Genomic DNA, 22,137 nt, shown 5'->3' on the forward strand with positions numbered 1-22,137 from the left:
GGAAGGAAGCAGAGGCGGAAGGAAGTTGCTGCTTCCCCACAGCGCCGCCCACCGGCTGGAGGCCGCGCGACGCCTGCCGCGCCTGCAGTGGCTCGCCGGGATTCCTCGTGCAATCTGGATGATGCGATGGAGTGGGACCTCAGCCAGGTCAGCCCTGCCAGAAACTTCTGAGTAGCCCTGCGCCAGAACTTTACTCTTGTGATCCCTCTACTGCCACACCAACCCCAGTAGATTATGTGTGACAAGTTCCACAGACTGAGGCGTTACACTCCAAAGGGAGGTCTCCTGGAACCGATTGTGGAACTCTCTAGCCGGAAAGAAATTATTGAGCCGTAGTTCTCATGACAGTTTGTCTGTTTCTATTTCCTTTTAATATTTACGAGATGTTCCTGATAGCCTGGGCCGAGAAGACGCCACCCCCTTGAAATGGGGTTACTGGCCATGACCTCTTTTCTAAAAGATTCAACGCTTTGCTTCATAATCATTTACATAATTATAAAATAATACTTTGATAAAATATCCTCCCAGCAATATACAAATTTGTATGGCTGTGCGTGTGTAGATGAGGTTGGCTTTGACATTGTGGTGTAGAAAGCATTGCTTTAAATTGAACTTTGAGGATTTTAAATAAGACAAAAGCTAGATGTTAGATAAGGATTACACATGAAAATTTATTAACTTGATGTGGACCTACGAGTCATCCATTAACTATAAGTAATATTTTGTGTTTTGTTCTGTTTAGTGATTATGATGTTATTTGTTCCATTGGTAACTGATTTTTGAACCCATTGTCCAGGATATGTAATACCTATTGATTTTGTGCTTCCTGTGCCAGGTGATTATGATAATCGTTCTTTGTAACTGCTTCACTGAACATCTTTTAAGAATTGTAATACCGGGCTGGAGAGATGGCTCAGTGGTTAAGAGCATTGGCCTGCTCTTCCAAAGGTCCTGAGTTCAATTCCCAGCAACCACATGGTGGCTCACAACCATCTGTAATGAGGTCTGGTGCCCTCCTCTGGCCTACAGACACACATGCAGACAGAATATTGTATACATAATAAATAAATATTTAAAAAAAAAAGAATTGTAATACCTGTTCTTCTTGTATAAAAACCCTTGTTTGAGAGCTGCAAAATACACTCAGCTTCAAACTGCCTCTGTGTTTGTTTCTGTTTGTCACCACCGAATCCTTACCTACCTGGTCTTTGAGAAACCACGTCCCAATAAACCCCATACCCAGCTGGGGTGGTCAGCGGCCCTCTACACTAGTGTGACACATGGTCACCAAGGAATGGCAAGCTTCAGAAACACGTGGTTAGCTTGGATGTAGATAGACACAGGATATAGACAGACACAGGATACAGAAAGACACAGGATATAGACAGACACAATAGCAGAACACACCATATCTGATCCCATAGGTTCATCTACTTGGGAGGCTGAGGCAGAAAGATCACCAGAGGCCAGAGGCCATCTTGGAAAACAGAATTTAAATGTGTCTCAAGAAAAGGGGCCTGTCAGTGGTGATGCATGCCTTTAATTCCAGTACTCAGGAGGCAGAAAAGAAGGAGAATATCTGTGAGTTTGAGGCCAAACTGGTCTACAGAGTAAGTTCCAGGACAGCCAGAGCTGTGATACAGAGAAACCCTGTCTCGGGGGTGGAGGGAGAAAGAAAGAAAGAAAGAAAGAAAGAAAGAAAGGAAGGAAGGAAGGAAGGAAGAAAAGGGGGGGCTGTGTAAAGTAGAACGTTTGAGGGGGCTGGAGAGATGGCTCAGTTGTTAAGAGCACTGCCTACTCTTCCAAAGGTCCTGAGTTCAATTCCCAGCAACCACATGGTGGCTCACAACCATCTGTAATGGGATCTGGTGCCCTCTTCTGGCCTACAGGCATACATGCAGACAGAATACTGAGAATACTGTATACATAATAAATAAATCAAATCTTTAAAAAAGAAAAAAAAAGAAAATCATTATTTAAAAAAAAGTAGAACGTTTGATTAGTGTCTTAAATTCAATTCACAGCATACAGAGGAGAATCATTGGTTAATAAAGAAGTTGCTTTGGCCTATAACAGGGCAGAATAAAACCAGGTGGGAAATCTGAACAGAGAAAGAAAGAGTAGTTGGACTCAGAGAGACACCATCAGCTTACAGAGAGATGGCTCAGTAGTAAAGAGCACTTGTTGCTCTTGCAGAAGACTCAGTTTAGTTCCCAACATCCACATGATGGTTTACAACCATCCATAGCTCCAGTCCCAAGGAATCCGACACCACCTTCTGATTTCCAAAGGCACCAGCAGCATGCAGTGTACATGTATAAGCACACACAAAACACTCATATATATACATACATATATACATATGTATATATATTTAAATATATATGTATGTATATATATTTAAATGATATGAGCCATTAGCTTCTGCTCCAGCTACCATGTCTGCCCTCTGCACTCTAACTCTCTAGAAGCATAAACCCAAATAAACTCTTCCTTTATAAATTGCCTTGATCATGGTGTTTTGTTACATCACTAGAAGAACAAGAGATATGATCACTAGTTACACGTGTTTGCACTATTGCACTGCTGGCTAAATGACTCGGATCCCACTTGAACATTTCTCTTCTAGCTCGCTTTTAAAAGGTACTTCTGAAGAGCTGAAGAATGGCTCAGGGGCTAAGAGCATTTGCTGCTCTTGTGGAGACCCTGGGTCCAATTCCCACCATTCACATGGTGACCCACAACCATCCATTACTCTAGCTCCTAAGGATCCAATGCCCTCTTACCTCCATAGGTACCAAGTACATACATGGTACACATATACACATACACAAAACACATAAATTTAATAAATCTCATTTTAAAAATCCTTAAAAATTCTTAGGCATGTAGCTCAATGTCCAAGCACTAAGCTAGGATGCACAAGGCTGGAGTTTGCAGCACAGCAAGACAGGGCCAACAAAAAATACTTGTGAAAATTTGCAACTGTGCTTATGCACAGAGAAAGTACAATTTTTTGGGAACTTGAGAGATGCTAAACAGCTAAGAGCAACTGCTGTCTGCTCTTGCACAGTTCCCAGCACCCACGGGGAAGCTCTTAATGCCTAGAACTCCAGGGGATCATATTCCCTCTTCTGGCCTCTGCAGGTCCCAGATATGCACATGGTACACAGATATGCAGGCAAACATGCATACACATACAATAAAAATCAATAAATCTAAACAAAAAAAGAGATAAATACAAGGTGCACAGAATATGAACTCTAAAAAAAATCATTCATTTGTATAACTCCGTCACCACACAGATGTCAGATTCGATGCTAGGCAAGCATTCTGTCACTGAGCCACACTACAGTCACATGTATGAACTTTAACTGTTTCTTTCTTTACTATTTGTACATTAACCCAAGGAAGAATGAGGATGGCTACCTCATACAGGCCTTGTGTTAAAATTTTTAAAAATAAAATGTGCAGTCTCAACACTAGACAATTCAGTTCCATTCGCTTTATTTTTAGGATGCTTTCTTTCACTTCTCAGGACAGGATGACACAGATACACGTCGCGGTCCTCTAGGCAGGCTGACACCAGCTCATTTACTCCCCTACAACAGGAGGACACACATACACGTCGCGGTCTTCTAGGCAGGCTGACACCACGCTCATCTACTCCCCTACAAGTACTAGCCGGGTCCCACAGAGGGACTACAAACCTCAGAAGTCAGGGGAAAGAGAGAAGACTGGGTTTCTAATTAAACAAGAAAAACCATTAATGACATTGTTACCCTATTTAGTTACTCATACCTGTACTGATACAAACTCAACCCTTTTAAACCAGGGAAACTAATCAATTGGTCTTCAGTAAAGAAAAAGAATTTCATAAAGGTATAAACCAATTTGTCCCCATTAGAGACAGTGAGTGCAATGTAGGAGGGAAACTGTGTTCACTTGTAAACTTCTTCTGAGTTCCTTGAGTTTCAGGGTACTTCAGAACCCCAATAATCAAGCAGTTCATGACAAAAAATGAAAGTGAAAAAGTAGACACAGAGATCCGTGAAAACCTCGCCCATCTTGCTATAGGTCTCCATGGAGCGATTGATCACTTCAGCAGGAATGCCAGACAGCAAGAGTGCAGCTGCCAGCACTGTGGTCTTGACCTTCTTCTCACCCTGGATCAAGGAAAAGACAAGTTAACCTCAGGCCCTCAGCACACATGTGGTCTACACAAACACAGCCCTCAGCACACATGTGGTCTACACAAACACAGCCCTCAGCACACATGTGGTCTACACAGACACAGCTCTCAGCACACATGTGGTCTACATACACACAGCCCTCAGCACACATGTGGTCTACACAAACACAGCCCTCAGCACACATGTGGTCTACACACACAGCCCTCAGCACACATGTGGTCTACACAGACACAGCTCTCAGCACACATGTGGTCTACACACACACAGCCCTCAGCACACATGTGGTCTACACAGACACAGCCCTCAGCACACACATGGTCTACACAGACACAGCTCTCAGCACACATGTGGTCTACACACACAGCCCTCAGCATACCACGTGGTCTACACAAACACAACTGCTGCTGCTCTCTCTCCCCCCACTGTTCCCAAAACAACACACCAAGCTGGGCGATGGTGGTGCACGCCTTTAATCCCAGCACTTGGGAGGCAGAGGTGGGTGGATTTCTGTGAGTTCGAGACCAGCCTGGTCTACAGAGCTAGTTCCAGGACAGGCTCCAAAGCCACAGAGAAACCCTGTCTCGAAAAACCAAAAAAAAAAAAAAAAACCCCAAACAACACACCAACATTTACTAAGCATCGAAGAGGTAAATCAGTCAATTTTAGGCAATAGCAGACAACAGGACCCCCAGCAAGTTTTATAACTGTATCATTTTGGCCAGGCATGTTGGTGCATACTTTTAACCCTAGCACTTGGGAGGCAGAGGCAGGCAGATCTCTAAATCTGAGGTCAGTTTAGTATCATAGTGAGTTCCAGAACAGTCAAGGCTCTGTAAAGGGACCCTGCCCCCCAAATAAACAAATAAACAAGTAAATGTTATTTTGGAAGCAAGACATAACCACTTTAGAGACATATAATAAGACAAGGTAAGAAACAAGGAAAGTATTACTAGAGCCTATAAACACCGACCCGTGGATGAACTGATGTGATAGGAGTCAGTGGCACAGAGACTGCTCTGGGGTTTTTGTAAGCAGAGCACAGCAAGGGCTCCAGAAGCTTTGACGGCCAGCACACTACCACATGCAATAAGGTCGAAGGAAGATTTCAGGGTAGGGAGGAACCCAGCCTTCACGGACGGGCAGAATCATATCAGAGGCAGGGGAGAACAAAAGCCAGAAGCAGAAGAACGCTAGGTGTGTCATTACAAACAAAACCACAGGGACATCCTAGAGGACCCTGAGTGCTATACACAGAAGCAGACACTGGTCACTCTTGTGATGGGATGTCACTGGACAGTTCAGAACACTTCTAAAGGGGAGAGAGAACATTTATTTCTTAATTTCCTGGTCTCATTTTAAAATAGTCTTTTGAGGCACAGTGCCATGATCCCAGACTGGCCTCAAGCTAGCTACACATCTAAGACTTTACTGACCCTCTACTTCCACCTCCCAATGGCAGGAAGCAGAGTCATGTGCCACCATGCCCAGATCATGTGGTGGTGATGAGGCTCAAACCCACGGCTTCATGAATGCCTGGTACCCACGGAGGCCAGAGGAGACATTTAGTACCACTAGATAGCCACTCATGATTCACCAATTTTAAAGACATGAAAAGCTATGTGGTTGTCAGTCAGTGGTAGTGCATGTCTTTAATCTCAGCACTTGGGAGAGAGAGGCAGGCAGATCTCTGTGAGTTTGAGGCCAGCCTGGTCTACAAGAGCTAGGTCTAGGGCAGCTAGGGCTGATACACAGAGAAACCCTATCTCGAAAAATTAAAAAAAAAAGAAAAAGAAAGAAAGGAAGGAAGGAAGGAAGGAAGGAAGAAAGAGAAAAGAAAAGAAGTGGAGGGCATGCTTAGCAAGGTGCTGGGTCCAAACACCAGCACACACACATGCACGTACACACACGTGCGTGCGTGCACACACACAATCAAAACGTTATCTGTGAGCCATATTTTCCCACCTAAAAGTCCTGAGCAAGAAAGAGTGACTCAAAAGTGGGCTTTTATAGGCAGTCTCTTGTTGTCCTTGAAGAAACAGCTACACAGGGTCTCCTCAGCTATTACGCTGCTATCTCAATTACAACAGATTAACCCCTCCCCCCCCCCTTTTTTTTTTTTGGTTTTTCGAGACAGGGTTTCTTTGTGGTTTTGGAGCCTGTCCTGGAACTAGCTCTTGTAGACCAGGCTGGTCTCGAACTCACAGAGATTCGCCTGCCTCTGCCTCCCAAGTGCTGGAATTAAAGCATGCTCTGCCCAGCTCTTTTTTTTTTTTTAGATTTTATTTATTTGCCTGATAGCAAATAAAGATTTATTTATTTTATGTATACTTGTCTGCATATATAAATGCACATCAGATCCCATAGACAATTGAGAGCCGCCATGTGGGTGCTGGGAATTGAACTCAGGACCTCTGGAAGAGAAGCTAGTGCTCTTAACCACTGAGTCATCTCTCCAGCCAAATCTGTCTTTTTTTCCAAAACCTCCTCCTATGAGGTTGCTCCAAGTGCAAAAACATTTGCCTTGCCTGTGTTAGGCCCCGGGTTTGATGCAAAATTGCTCCCCTCCCCCACCCATATAAAGCCATAGATATAGATATGACTAAGCAAACAGGCAAACCGTCATTTTTTGCCCAAGAACTTGACATAAATTTTGATCATCTGCTGGGTATGGTAGCCTCTGCCTGTAATCCCAGGAAACTGAGGCAGGAGAACAGAGTTCTAAGCTGCTCTGAACCACATATCAAAAAATCTGATACACAAATAACATTATTTTTACTTATTTGAGACAGGGCCTCACTGTATAGCTCAGGCTAGTCTCAAACTCATGCTCCTCTGACTGTACCTTCTGAATGATAAAATTACCTGCAAGCATCCGCCTGACCTACAAGGAAGTTTATCTTTGACGTCAGACAAACCAAGTTCAGGGAGATGATGTATACATCTGTGGTCAAGCAGACTAGGAAAACATCAGCTCTCAGCATCATTTCCCTCTGTAGTTGTTGTCAAATATTTCTCATTCTCAATATTAAAGTGACTTGCTATCATGGGTCCAAAAAGGGGCACAGTAAAATAGTCAAATTCGTTTACTTTCTTACCAACAGAATGATTAAATTTGCTAAAGAATATGATCGGTTAAGCCACTTTGAATGTCTTCATTACACTGATTGATTGACTGATTATTTGTGTATGGGTGTGGAAGGCATCTTGCATAGATGTAGCATGAATAATAAAAACCCATAGACAGATATTGGGGCTCCAACTGAAGATCAGAAAAGCAAAGCAGCCAGCCAATAGAGAGCTCTTACCTCTACAAAATCTTCAGGCTGAAAAGAGAGCAAGTTCCTGTCTCATCCCACTTTATATCCCTTTCTCGTGCTGGGATTAAAGGCGCGCACCACCACTGGCCGGCCTCTATGGCTAACCAGGGTGGCTGTTGAGATTAAAGGTGTGTGCCACCACTGCCTGTATGGTTGATTAGGTGGTTAGCTTTGCACTCTGATCGTCAGGCAAGCTTTACTTATTGAAACACAAATGCTATACCACTATACATAGATGCCTTTCTCTGTTCCTCCACGTGGGTCCTGACCATCCAACTGGAGACAGCTCGATGAGAATCATCTCTCCCTGTGCACCATCTTGCTGGTTCTAATCCTGCAGCACTGACTCAGATCGAGTATAACTAATGCTTCCTTGAAGTTCTATTTGTTTTTTAGAATTTTTTTTTTCAATTTAAAAAACATTAAACACTATTTTTATTTTTTAATTATGTATATGTGTCTGTGTCTGTGCATGAGTTCAGGTACCCACAGTGGCTGGAGGAGTTGAGTCCCACTATAGCTGGAATTACAATTGTGAACCACCCAATGTGGGTGCTACGAAACAAACCTGAGTCCTCTGGAGTATTATGTGTTCTTAACCACTGAGCCATCTTCACAGCCCTTAACTTCTTTTTTCCCCCGAGACAGGATTTCCCTATGTAGTCTTGGCTGTCCTGGAACTCGCTTTGTAGACCAGTAGACCAGGCTGGCCTTGAACTCACACAGATCTGCCTGCTTCTGCCTCCCAAGTGCTGGGATTAAAGGTGTGCGCCACCACCACCAAGCAGCCCTTTAGTCATGAGCCATCCAGATAGCCCAGCGGGTAGAATCACTTGCTTGCAAGCTTGGAAGCTGAGTTTGATACCTGGAAGCTAAGGCAGGAGAACCAACTCCTGAAAACTGTCATGACAACACATGCACACCAGAGCATGTACACACAAACAGACTGTTAACAATTAGTCACAAGTCAACACACTCACATGCACACACACGCACGCACATACAAATAGATTGTTAACAGTCACAAGTCAACACACTCACATGCACACACACGCACGCACACACAAACAGACTGTTAACAATTAGTCACGAGTCAACACACTCACATGCACACACACACGCACGCACACACAAATAGATTGTTAACTGTCACAAGTCAACACACATGCACACATATACAAATAAGTTAGATTGTTAACAGTCACAAGTCAACACATTCACATGCATACACACAAATAGATTGTTAACAATTACTTAGTCACGAGTCAACCTAAATACATCATAATTAAGATTTAAATTTACCTTAGGAAAATATTTGTATAGTCCCATGTACGCAAGTTGCAAAGTAAGAAATGGAGCAAATATAGACTGTGAAAAGAGAAAATAAAATTAAGTGTTTCCAATAAAATCATTGACATAATAAGTCAACTTAACAAAAGCTATAGATTCCAAGCAAAACATTACAGGAAAATATTTAATGCAGCGGCTGAAAGTGTTGTTGTTTCTGAAGGAGAGTAAGAGAAACAGAATCTTAGTCTCTAACCATAAAACATATCCAAGTCACGAGATTTTCTTGGTGCTCCTCCTCCCTGAATGTGTTCTCTAGCCTTTTCTTTTTATGAGACGGCTCACTATGTAGACTCACTATGTAGAAGCTAGCCTTGAACTCACTATTTTACTGCCTCAGACTTCAGAGTGCTAACACTAAAGGCTGCACTCCCATACCCAGCCCATAGTGCTGGCATTAAAGGCTGCACTACCGTACCCAGCCCAAACTTAGAGAATTAAAACTGCAGTGACTTCTCCCTCACCTAGCAGAAGTTAACAAACAGCTAAAAGCGTGCATTAAAAGTCCAGGAGGTGGTGGCACATGTCTTTAATCCCAGTACTTGCCAGGCAGGCAGGCAGACCTCTGTGAATTCCAAGTCAGCCTGGTCCACAGAACCATTCCAAAAACATTTAGGGCTACACAAAGAAACCCTGTCTCAAAAAACAAAACAAAACAAAAAGCACGGTACTCAAAGTAAAAGCCACATAGCCCTCAAAATTGGGGCAGAAGTGATTCATGTCGACACAGACAACTTGCTTCTCAAATGGCAGGCTATACTTTTTTTCTCTTTTTTTGGTTTTTTGTTTGTCTTTGTTTTGTTTTATTGAGACAGGATTTCTCTGTATAGTCCTGGCTATGCTAGAACTCACTCTACAGATCAAGCTGGCCTCGAACTCAGAGATCTGCCTGCCTCTGCCTCCCGAGTGCTGGTTGACATACTATCTTAAACAGTTTGTCAGTATGACATCTTCAACAAAACAAAACAAAAAACAAAACGGCACTTAATTTATGTATTTCTAAGATGTAAAAGGTTATGAAGGGGGCAGAAGAACAAACACCATTGTATGGCAAGAAACAAGTAATTTAATAACTGGTAGTGAAGATAACCATAAAACCAAAGCAACAAAAATCCAAACGAGGTATGGGGCTGAAAAGAGCACTTACTGCTCTTGTAGAGGACCCAGGTTCAATTCCCAGGCCCCACGTGGTGACTCACAAACACCTGTAACTCTGGTTCTAGTGAGCTCTGTCACCTTCTTCTGACTCTGCAGGTACGCAGTATACACAAAGTAAACGTGCATACACACAGTTAGGTAAAGTACTCACACAAATACAATAAATAAATCTATTTTTTAAAAAAGAGGCATAGCTTTTTTTGTTGGTTTTGTTGTTGTTTGTTTGTTTGTTTGTTTGTTTTTCGAGACAGGATTTCCCTGTGCAGCTTTCAAGCCTGTCCTGGACCAAGCTCTATAGAACAGGCTGGCCTCAAACCCACGGAGATCCTCCTATCTCTGCCTCCAGAGTGCTGGATGAAGGTGTGCGCCACCACCACCTGTCAAGGCACAGCTTTTAATGTATGACAACACAGAGCCCTCGGATAAAAAGAGCAGCTCTTGGGGGCTGGAGAGATGGCTCAGAGGTTAAGAGCACTGATTGTTCTTCCAGAGGTCCTGAGTTCAATTCCCAGCAACCACATGGTGGCTCACAACCATCTATAATGAGATCTGGTGCCCTCTTCTGGCATACAAACATACATTGCAGGAATGTTGTATACATAATAAATAAATAAATCTTTAAAAAAAAAAAAGAGCAGCTCTTGGCTCACTGGACGTTAAAAGCACCGCTGATCTTTGCTTTGGTGACAATTTATTGTCAGGGGAAGATAATCAAATCTGTTGAACAGATTAGATTTAAGAAAATATTCGCATAAAAGCAGTTTTCTGTTTGTTTTTTATTTTTTGGTTTTTTGTTTTTCAAGACAGAGTTTCATTGTGTAGCTCTGGCTGTCCTAGAAGTCACTTTGAAGAATAGGCTGGCCTCGAACTCAAGAGATTCACCTGCCTCTGCCTCCCTAATACCAGGATTAAAGGTGTGTACCACCATGTCTAACCGCATAAAAGCAGACTTTAAAACCTGTTTTGCCTAATGATATAAGATCTTAGTAATCTGAAAATTGCATATATGAACCTGGTACATAGTAAGTATTCTCAAAACATCTTCTGAATGGACCTGCTTCAAATCAAGGCACTGGGAGGCTGGAGCAGTGGCTGGGTCGGGTAGATTCAGTTCCCAGCTCCCACATGGTGACTCACAACCGCCTGGGATTCCAGTTTCAGAGAATCTAACTTCCTTTTCTGGCTTGAGGGGGCACTAAACATACATGTGGTACACATACATACACAGAGGTAAAACACAAAAATAAGTTAATAATCTTTTGAAAGAAATTTCAATCACGACACTGAACTACGGCTGAGCCTTCTGTACTGTTCTGTACCCCACAGTGGGCTGTCATTATGAAGCTTCCACATTGTATCACACCGAAACCCCCTCTGAACTGCAGACAATTACCTCCAGAGAGGCCCACAAGAAGACTATCTTAATGTCTCAAACTACCTGGAAAATTACTAGCTAATACATACTACATATAGTCATCTGTACTTTCGGTTCTGGGATGCAACTGTCTTGGTTTCACCCCACCTGTTAGTTGCTGTGTGACCTTGGATAAATGACTTAGTCTGAGTCTCCAGTCCTTCGTGGGCTCTGACAACAAATAGTGCATCCAGATGGAACGGAAATGAACGCAGGCTAGGAAAGCACTTAAAGGTACCCGCCTGGTATGCAGACAGAGCTTAGCAATCACTACTAATGGGCTCCCATTCTGTAACTAGGCTAAAAACAGGATCTGTAATACACTTTCCAATAGCCCTATAGGTCTGTTGATGCTGGCAAGAAATCCCATTTTTATAATTCAACTCGCATTTTCCCAGGTAGTACCTTGCAGCTCTTACCAAATATTTGCAAACGAAAGCTCTGACGCCAAGAGCAAGAAGAGCACACCCCACCAATCTGAATATTCGAAAAGAGTCAAATTCCTCTGCTGTGCTTCCGTCCTCCTGGCTGGGCTTCTCACTGATGAGCTGTTTGCGCAGTTTCATGGCTTCCTCAAACCTGGAAAGGTACTGTTCGAGGCCGTGGTGAGAAGCCCTCTGGCCTGCGCCTGCCGTGGGGTCACCTCTGCTCCGCTGGCGGAGCTCCCCGCCATCATTACTACTGCACTCTGCTGGTTGAATGAATGAGTCCAGTTTGTCTCCCAGCTGGGTACCCTGAACATCTGCCACACCACTGGGCTGGTCAGTCGTTCCGCCACTGATCGAATCGCCAAGCACCACCCTCTTTGAAACTGAAGGAACACTGAGGGAGTTCAGTTTGTCACTGTCCTGGGACTTTGATTTTGTTTGATTTTCTTCTTCTGAGGAAAAAAAAATTAAAGCCTTATGCATTACAATACTTACAAACATCTTAAACATTAATACTCAAAAATGTGCTGCTAGAACTTTGTCTCTACATCAAAATAAATACTGACTCTGCCGAAAACAAAACCAGCTCTTCCTTCTTCACCTTTAAAATAGACCACCCTAAAAGGAGATTCTGGCGGGGAAAGCATTCCACCTCCGTGGACAGGAAATACAACTGCTAAGCAGACAAGCAAAGATAGTAAGGGATGGGGCAAGGAGTAAAGACCGAATCTTTCACAGATAAAATATCCCAAAGATATGACTGAATTTCTTGCACTAGCCGGTATGGATAAACATACAAAATCACTGAAGTTTCTTACAGTTTCTATTTTACAGTTACATTTCTGAGTCCAGACTGCACAGGGTGTGGCATGCCCACGGGTGCCATCCTTGGGCAGCCGTGAACAGGCACTTTTAGGATGCTGTCTGGTTTTTAAAGAAAGAACTCTAAAAATGATAAAATTCTGCAAAGCAACAGAATAGATTAAGAAAGCACCCCAAGAAAGAAACACACAAATACTTAAAGAATATCTTCAGATTAATCACTACAGAAAATGTTTCTTGTACTGTTTTGAATGAGGTGAAAATGATACCCATGCCTCTCACTTGTATCATCTAGAAGTTCAGAACTTCATCACTAACACCTCATAGGAATCCCAAGAGTTCTACCAAGCTTGCAACCAATGACGAAAAAGCCAATTACTACAGGCAATGCTCACGTAGGAACTTGATAATCAGAAAACCATACACTGGACACAACTTTGCATGAAAGATGGAGTTTCCTTTAGGGCAAATGCAGTTATTGAAATGAGTGATGTAACCTCAGCTAGTGAAAGGAAATCTCAGTGGGGCCATCACCTATTTAGAAAAGGCCTATAAAGAAAGTCCCCACATACACAGTCACCTCTCCTAGAAGTTCTGTAGGTGACAGTGTTGAAGGCACTGAGCAGAGCCACCAAGATATGACCATAGGGACCCATATCCACAAAGGATGTACCAGCCAACGGTTGAGCAACGACAAACTGATGTGGGCGGTCAAGAGTTACAAAGCAAACGGCAAAAGGTAGGCGTCAGGGGAGGAACTGAAAAGAAAAGCATTTGGGGCATTTGGGGCATATGGGGCGCAATGGGATTGGAAGTATGGGGATAAAAGATGTAGCCTTCAAGAAAGGCGAGGAATAAGGCAAAAGAGCAGAGTGTCTCGGATAACTGGACTCGGAAAATGAGGAACAGAGGCTCTGTAACCAGGATGGAGACACAATCTCAGGGCAAGGATCCAAGAAAATAGGAAGCAGTAAGGAACGTCCTGGGGTTAAATGACAATATAAAACGGTTCGTCACCTAGGGGGCGGGGACAGAGTACTACAGAGTGCATTTTTGGGTCAAAAGGTTTGCGGGCCGGAGGGGGCAGAAGGATCTTGAAGATTCAAAAGGGTGAGCGGGAGACGCGAAACCGAGGCTCTCACCCGCGCCGCTCCCGGGCCTGTGAAAGCCCATGATGCGGTTGATGCGCTGCTCGGAGTTCATGAGCAGCTTTCTCCTCCGCAGCTCCGCTCGACGCTGAGAAGCGGACAGCCCCGAGGGGCCCGCTGGCCTGTCCCCGCCGTCGGTAGATACAGTCCCGGGCTCCATGCTTTTCCACGGGCTGGGGCACGGTGACGCCAAAGGCCAGTAGGACTTAGGGAAGGGCCGCGGAGTTCGGCGCCACTCCCACTGTAGTCCCGCCCATGGGGGCGGGGACTGAGGAGTGAGTATGCGCCGATGGCCTCCCAGGCGCCATGTTGGGTGAGGGCATCCCGAGTTCAAGGTTTCTGGCGACTTAGGTTGGCAGTGCTCTGGTTCCTCACCACCAGCTTACCTCTCGGGTGATCTCGAAGCACTTGAAGAGACCGACGCTCCCCTGATGGGTAAAATGCCAGGGAGGTACAAATCCGTTTTATTCTCTGCCAGGAAGCAAAATGGAGGTTGCAGCGGCAGGCGCTTGCTGCCAGTCTGTGCTCCTAGGATACGTAATTGCGGGTGCGACGCTTTCCGGGAATTTAGTCCAGGGATTTGGTGGTGGGTGTTAGTGATTGTTCTTCCCAGTACTTCTGCCAGGTTTTCCCAGGCACTTCCGTGTCCTTACTCTTCTCATTTGCAATCATGCTGCATGCCTAGCATGCCCTCGTAGAGTAGAACTTTGTGTTATGCTATAGAAAGGAACCTGCAGCATACACTAGTGGTTTGTTCTGAGTTGTACTGCATGCGTGTATTACTAATAGCGGTTTGTTGGTGGTGGAGCGCTGAAGGAGTGCAGATTTAAACCGTTCAATAGTAGCCAGATATAGTATTTCGGAAAGCGCAAGCTGCTTGAGCACTTAAAAATACCTGTTTTGTTCCCTGTAAAGCTTTTTCATGGCAGCTTGACATGGAGTGTTAAATCAGTTTTTTAAAGAATTATAACCCTCAGTGTTCTCAGATCTCTGGCCCTTTGAATAAAGTGCACCTTGTCCACCAAGTGCGTTCTGTTTTCTCATAGGTGAAGAGAGCCAACACCCTGCCTGATGGATGAAATGCCAGTAAGGAGCCGGCTCATTTTATACTAATGCCAGGAAGCAAAGTGGAAGTTGCAGCGGCAGGCACTTGTTACCAGAAACTTGCCCCTTTTGCGGGGAGAACGAGGTTCGAGACAAGGTTTCTCCGTGTAACCGCCATGGCTGTCCTAGAACTTGCTCTGCATACCAGGCTGGCCTCAAACACAGAGATCCGCCTGCCTCTGCCTCCTGAGTGCTGTTATTAAAGGCATGCGCCAACCAACACCACTCAGATACATTTCTCTCTCTCTCTCTCTCTCTCTCTCTCTCGTCTCTGTAGCAAATTATACAGTGATATACTGTATATTGAGATACACTGTCTCAATATAAGATAAAAACAGAAGTTAAAATAAAAAAAAAGACACACACCCCAAAGGTCAAAACATAACATACTGTTTACCTAAATTTTCTTGTTATCTAAAAGACCTTTTATTAGGTGGAATATCTTGTCATATCGACATGCAAGGAAGTTTTCAAATGTCAGAATGATCAAGGAACCTAACTGGCTCCTACTACCCAAAGATGGAACAATTTAAACAGAAAAATAAATAATCACTGAGTGGTGATGGCCCCAGAGCTTTAATCCCAGCACTCTGGAGGCAGAGGCAGGTGGATCTCTGTGAGTTTGAAGAAAGCCTCGTCTACAGAGCAAGTTCCATGACAGCCAGGGCTACACAGAGAAACCCTGTCTGGAAAAACCAAGGAGGAGAAGTGTTGGGAGCAGTGGACCCCCGATCCTGAATTTCTTGTAAACAACTTGTTTTCCCCTGATCTGAGTGCCTACAGCTGCTCTGAGCACGAGACCCTCAGGAGTTCCTGATGGCAGGGGAATGGTTTCTGGAGTGTTTGGCTGGGGCATGGCTATCCCTATATAAGCTGCCCCTGGACACAATAAAGGGGGCATTCTGGCATTAGGGATGATCAGTGTCTCTGTCTGTGAGTCTTTGTGTGTTTCAATCTCCAGCCCCTTGCCCGGTTCACAAACTGTATGGTAGCTCATAAAGCACAGACAGGCGTGGTGTGCCGCAAAGGAGGAAGAGAAGGGAGGGAGGGAAGAGAAGGAAGGAAAGAGGGAGAAAGAAAGAAAAGAAAAGAAAGAGAGAAAACTGAATCTTTGAAATAACATGGGGAAATTCATGTCTGGGAGTATGACCCTGGCCAAATGCAGGTGGCTGGACTGGAGAGATATGTCAGAAGCTTTTTAAACCCAGCAACAGGAAAAAAGAAGCAAGCAGGTTTATATCTATCATTTCTGCTGGTGTGGTCCACTTAGTAAATTCTAGGCCAGCTTGGGCTGTATACTGAGACCCTGTTTCATAAATCAGCAACAAAGTTCCATTCCCAGTTAAAGGTAACTCCATTTCCACAGTATCCAGTGCCCTCTTCTGGCCACTGTGGGCCCTGCATGTACATAGGGCATAGACATGCAAGCCAAACAGCCATACACAGAAATAGTAAGTAATTTTTAAAAAATCAGCAATAGCAAAAGAAACAAAGAAAAGACCTGATAAATGATAAATCTTAAAGTTACAATGTCTTGACTATTTTTAAAACTATTTATAATTGTATTCTGTGACTTTTGGTGTGTGTGTAGGGGGGTGTTTTTTCTGTTGTTTGGTTTTTTTGGTTTATCGAGACAGGGTTTTTCAGCTTTGGAGCCTGTTTTAGAACTTGCTCTGTAGGCCAGGCTGTCCTCAAACTCACAGAGATCCGCCTTCCTCTGTCTCCCAAGTGCTGGGGTTAAAGGCGTGCGCCACCACTGCCCGGCTTATCCTGTGACTTTTAATTATATCATTTACTTGGAACCAAGTTGGCACAAACATTCATGAATTAACTACAACAAACTAAGTGTATTTCTAGGGGACATTCAGAAAATGCAGACACGTAGGTACTAATTGGCTTTGCCTGCGCTGAGTGTCATCTACAACCCTGACGAACATGGGCCGACTATACAGCAGATGTTTGGGAGGCAAGGGGAATTTTTTTGGGGTTTTTTTTGTTTGTTTGTTTGCTTGCTTTTTGTTTTTCGAGACAGGGTTTCTCTGTGGTTTTGGAGCCTGTCCTGGAACTAGCTCTTGTAGACCAGGCTGGCCTGGAACTCACAGAGATCTGCCTGCCTCTGCCTCCCACCGCCCGGCTGAAGGGGAATGTGTTACATTGGGTTGTTTTGCTACTTTTGTGTTTCTTCAGTATAGACCTGGTTCCTCTTTTGTGAAGGAGCAGCAGAGGAGAAGTCCCAGTGCTCACCATGGCCAATGAAAATCCCAAGGAAGATGAGCGTTGGTGGCGCAAGCCTTTAATCTCAGCACTTGGGAGGCAGGGGCAGGTGGATTTCCATGAGTCTGAGGCAAGCCTGGACTACAAAGAGAGTTCCCAGGACAGCCAGAGTCAAGTTTGAGCACAGTGATCGGATTCATTTGAAGGCGATGGGGCAATATGGCTCTGCCTTACAGTTTAAGAGTAGAAGCATTTAGTAAAGCCTCTTAGGAACAACAATATTTGTCAGCAAGGCAGATCAGGTTTCCATTTCATGAGCAGCCAATCAATGCAAAACCCTCCCCCACACAGATGGAAATGGAGGCTCAAGATACAATTGATATGTTCCATCAGCCAACCGGAGGTGTATACTAAAATGAAACTTGCTACTTTACTCCAGAATTGTGTTCTGCACCAATAGGTTATCAGTTGGAAACCAGTCATTTGCCTGGCATGGTGGTGCTCACCTTTAATCTCAGCACAGGGGAGGAAGAGGCAGTTGCATCTCCATGGGATTGAGGCCAGCCTGGTCTACAGAGTGATTTAGACTCTCCAGGGCTACATAGTGAGACCCTGTCCAAGAAAACAGAAACAAAACAAAAGGCTGCTGTTTGGTTCCACTCCATCCTGAGAACTACGGCACAGTTTTTCCTCATAATTTCCTTTCCCAGTTCCTTTACTGGAGAGAGTAACTGGTGTATGTGTACAGGAATATTGTGCTTTAAAAAAGCTAAACATCCTGGCTGGAGAGATGGTTCAGTGGTTAAGAGCTCTGCCTGCTCTTCCAAAGGTCCTGAGTTTAATTCCCAGCAATCACATGGTGGCTCACAACCATCAGTAATGAGATTTGGTGCCCTCTTCTGGCCTGCAGGGATACATACACTGTATACATAATAAAATTAAATTTTAAAAAAAGCTAAATACCCAATGTTATTTTTAAATTATTTTTATTATTTTTTAAAGTTTTTCATTTATTTTTATACATTTTAAAATTGTTTTACTGAGCTATATATTTTCTCCACTTCCCTTCCTCTTCCTCATCTTCTACCTTCTCCCAGGATTCCCACACTCAGAAGACTTTGTCTTTTTCTACTTCCCTGTAGATTAGATCTATGTATGTCTCTCTTGGGATCCTCTTTGTTGTCTATGTTCTCTGGGATTGTGAATTGTACGCTGGCTTTTCTTTGCTTTATGTCTAAAGCCACTTATGAGTGAGTACATAATGATATTTATCTTTCTGGGTCTGGGTTACCGCACTCAATATGATGTTTTCTAGATCTATCCATTTGCCCGCAAAATTCAAGATGTCATTATTTTTTTCCGTTGTGTAGTACTTCATTGTGTGAATGTACCACATCTTCATCCATTCTTTTGTTGAGGAGCATTTAGGTTGTTTCCAGGTTCTGGGTATGATAAATAATGCTGCTATGAACATAGTTGAGCACATGTCCTTGTGATACGATTAAGCATCCTTTGGGTATATACCCAAAAGTGGTATTACTGGGTCTTGAGGTAGGTTATGCTGTGGGACGATGGTCTGTATCCTGTCAATTTTATTCTATTTTAAATAAATCTTTATTTATTACATATTCAATGTTCTGCTTGCATGTATACTTTTTTGGGGTTTTTTTTTTTTTTTTTTTTTTGGTTTTTTGAGACAGGGTTTCTCTGTAGCTTTGGTGCACTTGCATGTATACTTGCAGACCAGAAGAGGGCACCAGATCTCATTACAGATGGTTGTGAGCCACAGTGTGGTTGCTGGGAATTGAACTCAGGACCTCTAGAAGAGCAGTCAGTGCTCTTAACCTCTGAGCCATCTCTCCAGCCCCCTCAATTTTATTTTAAACAAATGCTGATTGGCCAGTAGCCAGGCAGGAAGTATAGGCAGGAAAACCAAGCAAGAAGTAGAGGCAGGGCCACAAGAACAGGAGAATTCTGGGAAGAGGATTCGGCTTTCTGCAGTCATGACCCATCCACAGAAGAAGCAAGATGTAACTGCCTTGCCAAATAAGGTACTGAGCCACGTGGCTAACATAGACAAGAATAATGGGCTAATATAAATTATAAGAGTTAATAAGAAGTCTGAGCTACTAGGCCAACCAGTTTATAACTAAGGTAGACCTCTGTGTAATTTCTTAGTACTAAACAGCTGGGGGACCGGACGGGACAAAAACCTCAGTCAACAAGGTTGTTTCCTAATTTTCTGAGAAATCACCATACTGATTTCCAAAGGGGCTGTACCAGTTTGCACTCCCACCAGCAATGCAGAAGTTTTCCCTTCCCCCCCCCCCCACCTCTCCAGCATAAGTTGTCATCAGGGTTTTTGATCTTGGCCATTCTGACAGGTGTAAGATGGAATCTCAGAGTTGTTTTGATTTGCATTTCTCTGATGACTAAGGATGTTGAGCATTTCATTAAGTGTCTTTCAGCCATTTTAGATTCCTCTGTTGAGAGTTCTCTGTTTAGGTCTGTACTCCATTTTTTATTGGATTATGTGATCTTTTGATGATCAATTTTTTTGAGTTCTTTGTATATTTCGGAGATCAGCCCTCTGTCTGATGTGGGATTGGTGAAGATCCTTTCCCATTTCGTAGGCTGATGTTTTATCTTATTGACCATGTCCTTTGCTTTTCCAGGTGTGTGAGTTTTGTTTACACTGCATTTGTTTAACTCTGTGAAGCTGTCTTACTGTGCTTGTCTAAAACACCTGATGGTCCTGAAAAAAAAAAAAGAGCTGAATGGCCAATAGCGAGGCAGGAACAAGAATAGGCAGGGCTAGCAGGCAGGCAGAGAGGATAAATAGAAGGAGAAATGAGAAAGAAGAGTCAATGAACGAGGAGAGAAGTACATCATGGGCCAGGCACTCAGCTATACAGCAAGCAAAGCTTACAGAAATAGAGAAAGATAAAAGCCCAGAGGCAAAGGGTAGTCAGGATAATTTAAGATAAGAGAAGCAAGAAACAAGCCAAGCTAAGACCAGGCATTGAAAATATCAGCCTTGCGATGGTGGCACCCACCCTTAATCTCAGTACTCAGGAGACAGAGGCAGGCAGATCTTTGTGAATTAGAAGCCAGCATAGTCCACAAAGCAAGTTCTAGGACAGGCTCCAAAGCTACACAGAGAAACCCTGTCTCACCTCCTTCCATCCCCAAAAAGACAAATGTATAAATGACTTTCAGCTACCGTGACGTGGGTACTGGGGGCTGAATTCCAGTCCCCTGAAAAAGCAACAAATGTTCTTTACCGTTGAACCATCTCTCCAGTCCCCTCATTCAGCTCTTGTTCTTCTTGACACAGGTTCTCTCTCTTTAGCCCTGGCTGTCCTGGAACTCGCTCTGTAGTCCAGGCTGGCCTCAAATGCAGAGATTCTCTTGCCTCTGCCTCAAATTATTTTCTTTTTGTTGTTGTTGTTTTTCGAGACAGGGTTTCTTTGTGTAGAGATTTGCCAGCATCACCTAGTGGTAAATTACTTTTTTTTCTTTTTATTCTGTCTGCGTGTATGCCTGCAGGCCAAAAGAAGGCATCAGTTCTCATTATAGATGGTTGTGAGTCTCCATGTGGTTGCTGGAAATTGAACTTAGGACTTCTCGAAGAACAGTTAATGCTCTTAACCTCTGAGCCATCTCTCCAGCCTAGTAAAATATTTTCTTAACAACAAAAATCCCCAAAACATAAAACTACTTGAATACTAAATTGGGTAGTGGTGGCTCACACCTTTAATTCTGGCACTCAGGAAGCAAAAGCAGGTGAATCTTGAGTTTGAGACCAGCCTGCACTACAGAGCAAGTTCCAGGACAGCTAGGGCTACATAGAGAAACCCTGTCTCAAAAAAATAAACAACAAAAAACAAAACACAAAACCCCCTTGTTTACCTTGTTTAGTCAGAGAATTGTGTCATATTGGAGTTGTGGGGGTCTTTTGTGGGAGGTTGAGACAGGGTCTCAGTAGGTCTGGCAGGCCTGGGACTCACTGTGTACCAGACTGGCTGCAAACTCACAGAGATCTTGCCTGCCTCTGCCCCTGCCTTGAGTGTCTGGTGTGAATGGAGGCCAGAAGAGGTGTCAGATCCCTGCACCTGGAGTTATATAGTTGTGAGCCACTACGTGGAAGCAAGGAACTTGGGTTCTCTGTAAGAACAGCAAGGGCTCTTAACCACTGAGACATCTCAAGCCCCCGATTCTGTCTCTATTAAAAACCACTGAGTCATAAAATATATGATATAAATTTTGCCTCCACAGAGTTGTTCTTAAATCTGACATAGCATTTGAGGATTCTCTGAGAGAACTGAACTCAGATGCTCTTAGCCTAGAGAACTAGAGTTTAGGAAACTCAACATTCATCCAAGTCATTCTGAGCCAGCAGCTCACAGTTGTGAAAAACGATGAGCAAGGATAGTAAGGGAACAAGCAGAGTTCTCTCCCTGCTCACGGGAGGGGACTTGAAAGTGAGCTACCCCTGGTTCCTTGACTGGGTTCATCTGTCCCCAGTATGAGTCTGATGGGCTGGTCCTGTTTGTCAAGTAGGGATTGAGCTGAGAGGCTCTGAACTGAGTGGGTGTGGGCAACTCTGGGTGAGAGATAAGATAGGCAAGCCCTGCCCAGGAAAAGCCTCTGGTTGGAAGAGAGACCAGGTTTCAAGATGAGAGAGGGAAAAAAGTCAAGTGAGGAGAGCCAAGGCTGGCTGTCAATCTGGCCATTATCTTAGCAAGGCAGAACATCCTAAAATTCACACCCCTGGGTTAAACTGCAGCGTTTGAGCTGTGTTTCCAGCAGAGGAGTCTAGCTCCTATGTTGACTTTCTGATAAGGCTTGTCAGGAAGCCAGTCCTGCCGATATCTCCTTCTTACGAGATAACAGCAGCTATAACGGTTTTCCTCCCTGTCTCTTCTTTATCTAACCCTTAAGGAAGAAATTACTCCTAATCGCTGTCAATATGCTGCAGAAAATAATTCG

At 43.8% G+C, this 22,137-nt stretch overlaps 1 protein-coding gene across 1 annotated transcript; it reads right to left on the reverse strand.

Moving 5' to 3' along the window:
- Window positions 1–3,368: 3,368 nt before the first annotated feature.
- On the reverse strand, window positions 3,369–14,131 carry Camlg (calcium modulating ligand). The gene is made up of 4 exons (XM_041660151.1): window positions 13,822–14,131; window positions 11,849–12,309; window positions 8,813–8,878; window positions 3,369–4,166 (listed from the first exon to the last, which is right to left on the reverse strand). The coding sequence occupies exons 1-4, from the start codon at window positions 13,985–13,987 to the stop codon at window positions 3,975–3,977; spliced, it is 885 nt and encodes a 294-aa protein (XP_041516085.1). The 5' UTR covers window positions 13,988–14,131; the 3' UTR covers window positions 3,369–3,974.
- Window positions 14,132–22,137: the final 8,006 nt, after the last annotated feature.

The sequence above is a fragment of the Microtus oregoni genome, unplaced genomic scaffold (genome assembly GCF_018167655.1).
Source record: "Microtus oregoni isolate MIOR12 unplaced genomic scaffold, Mior012 000011F_ref0000422, whole genome shotgun sequence".
In the NCBI taxonomy this organism is placed as follows: Eukaryota; Metazoa; Chordata; class Mammalia; order Rodentia; family Cricetidae; genus Microtus; species Microtus oregoni.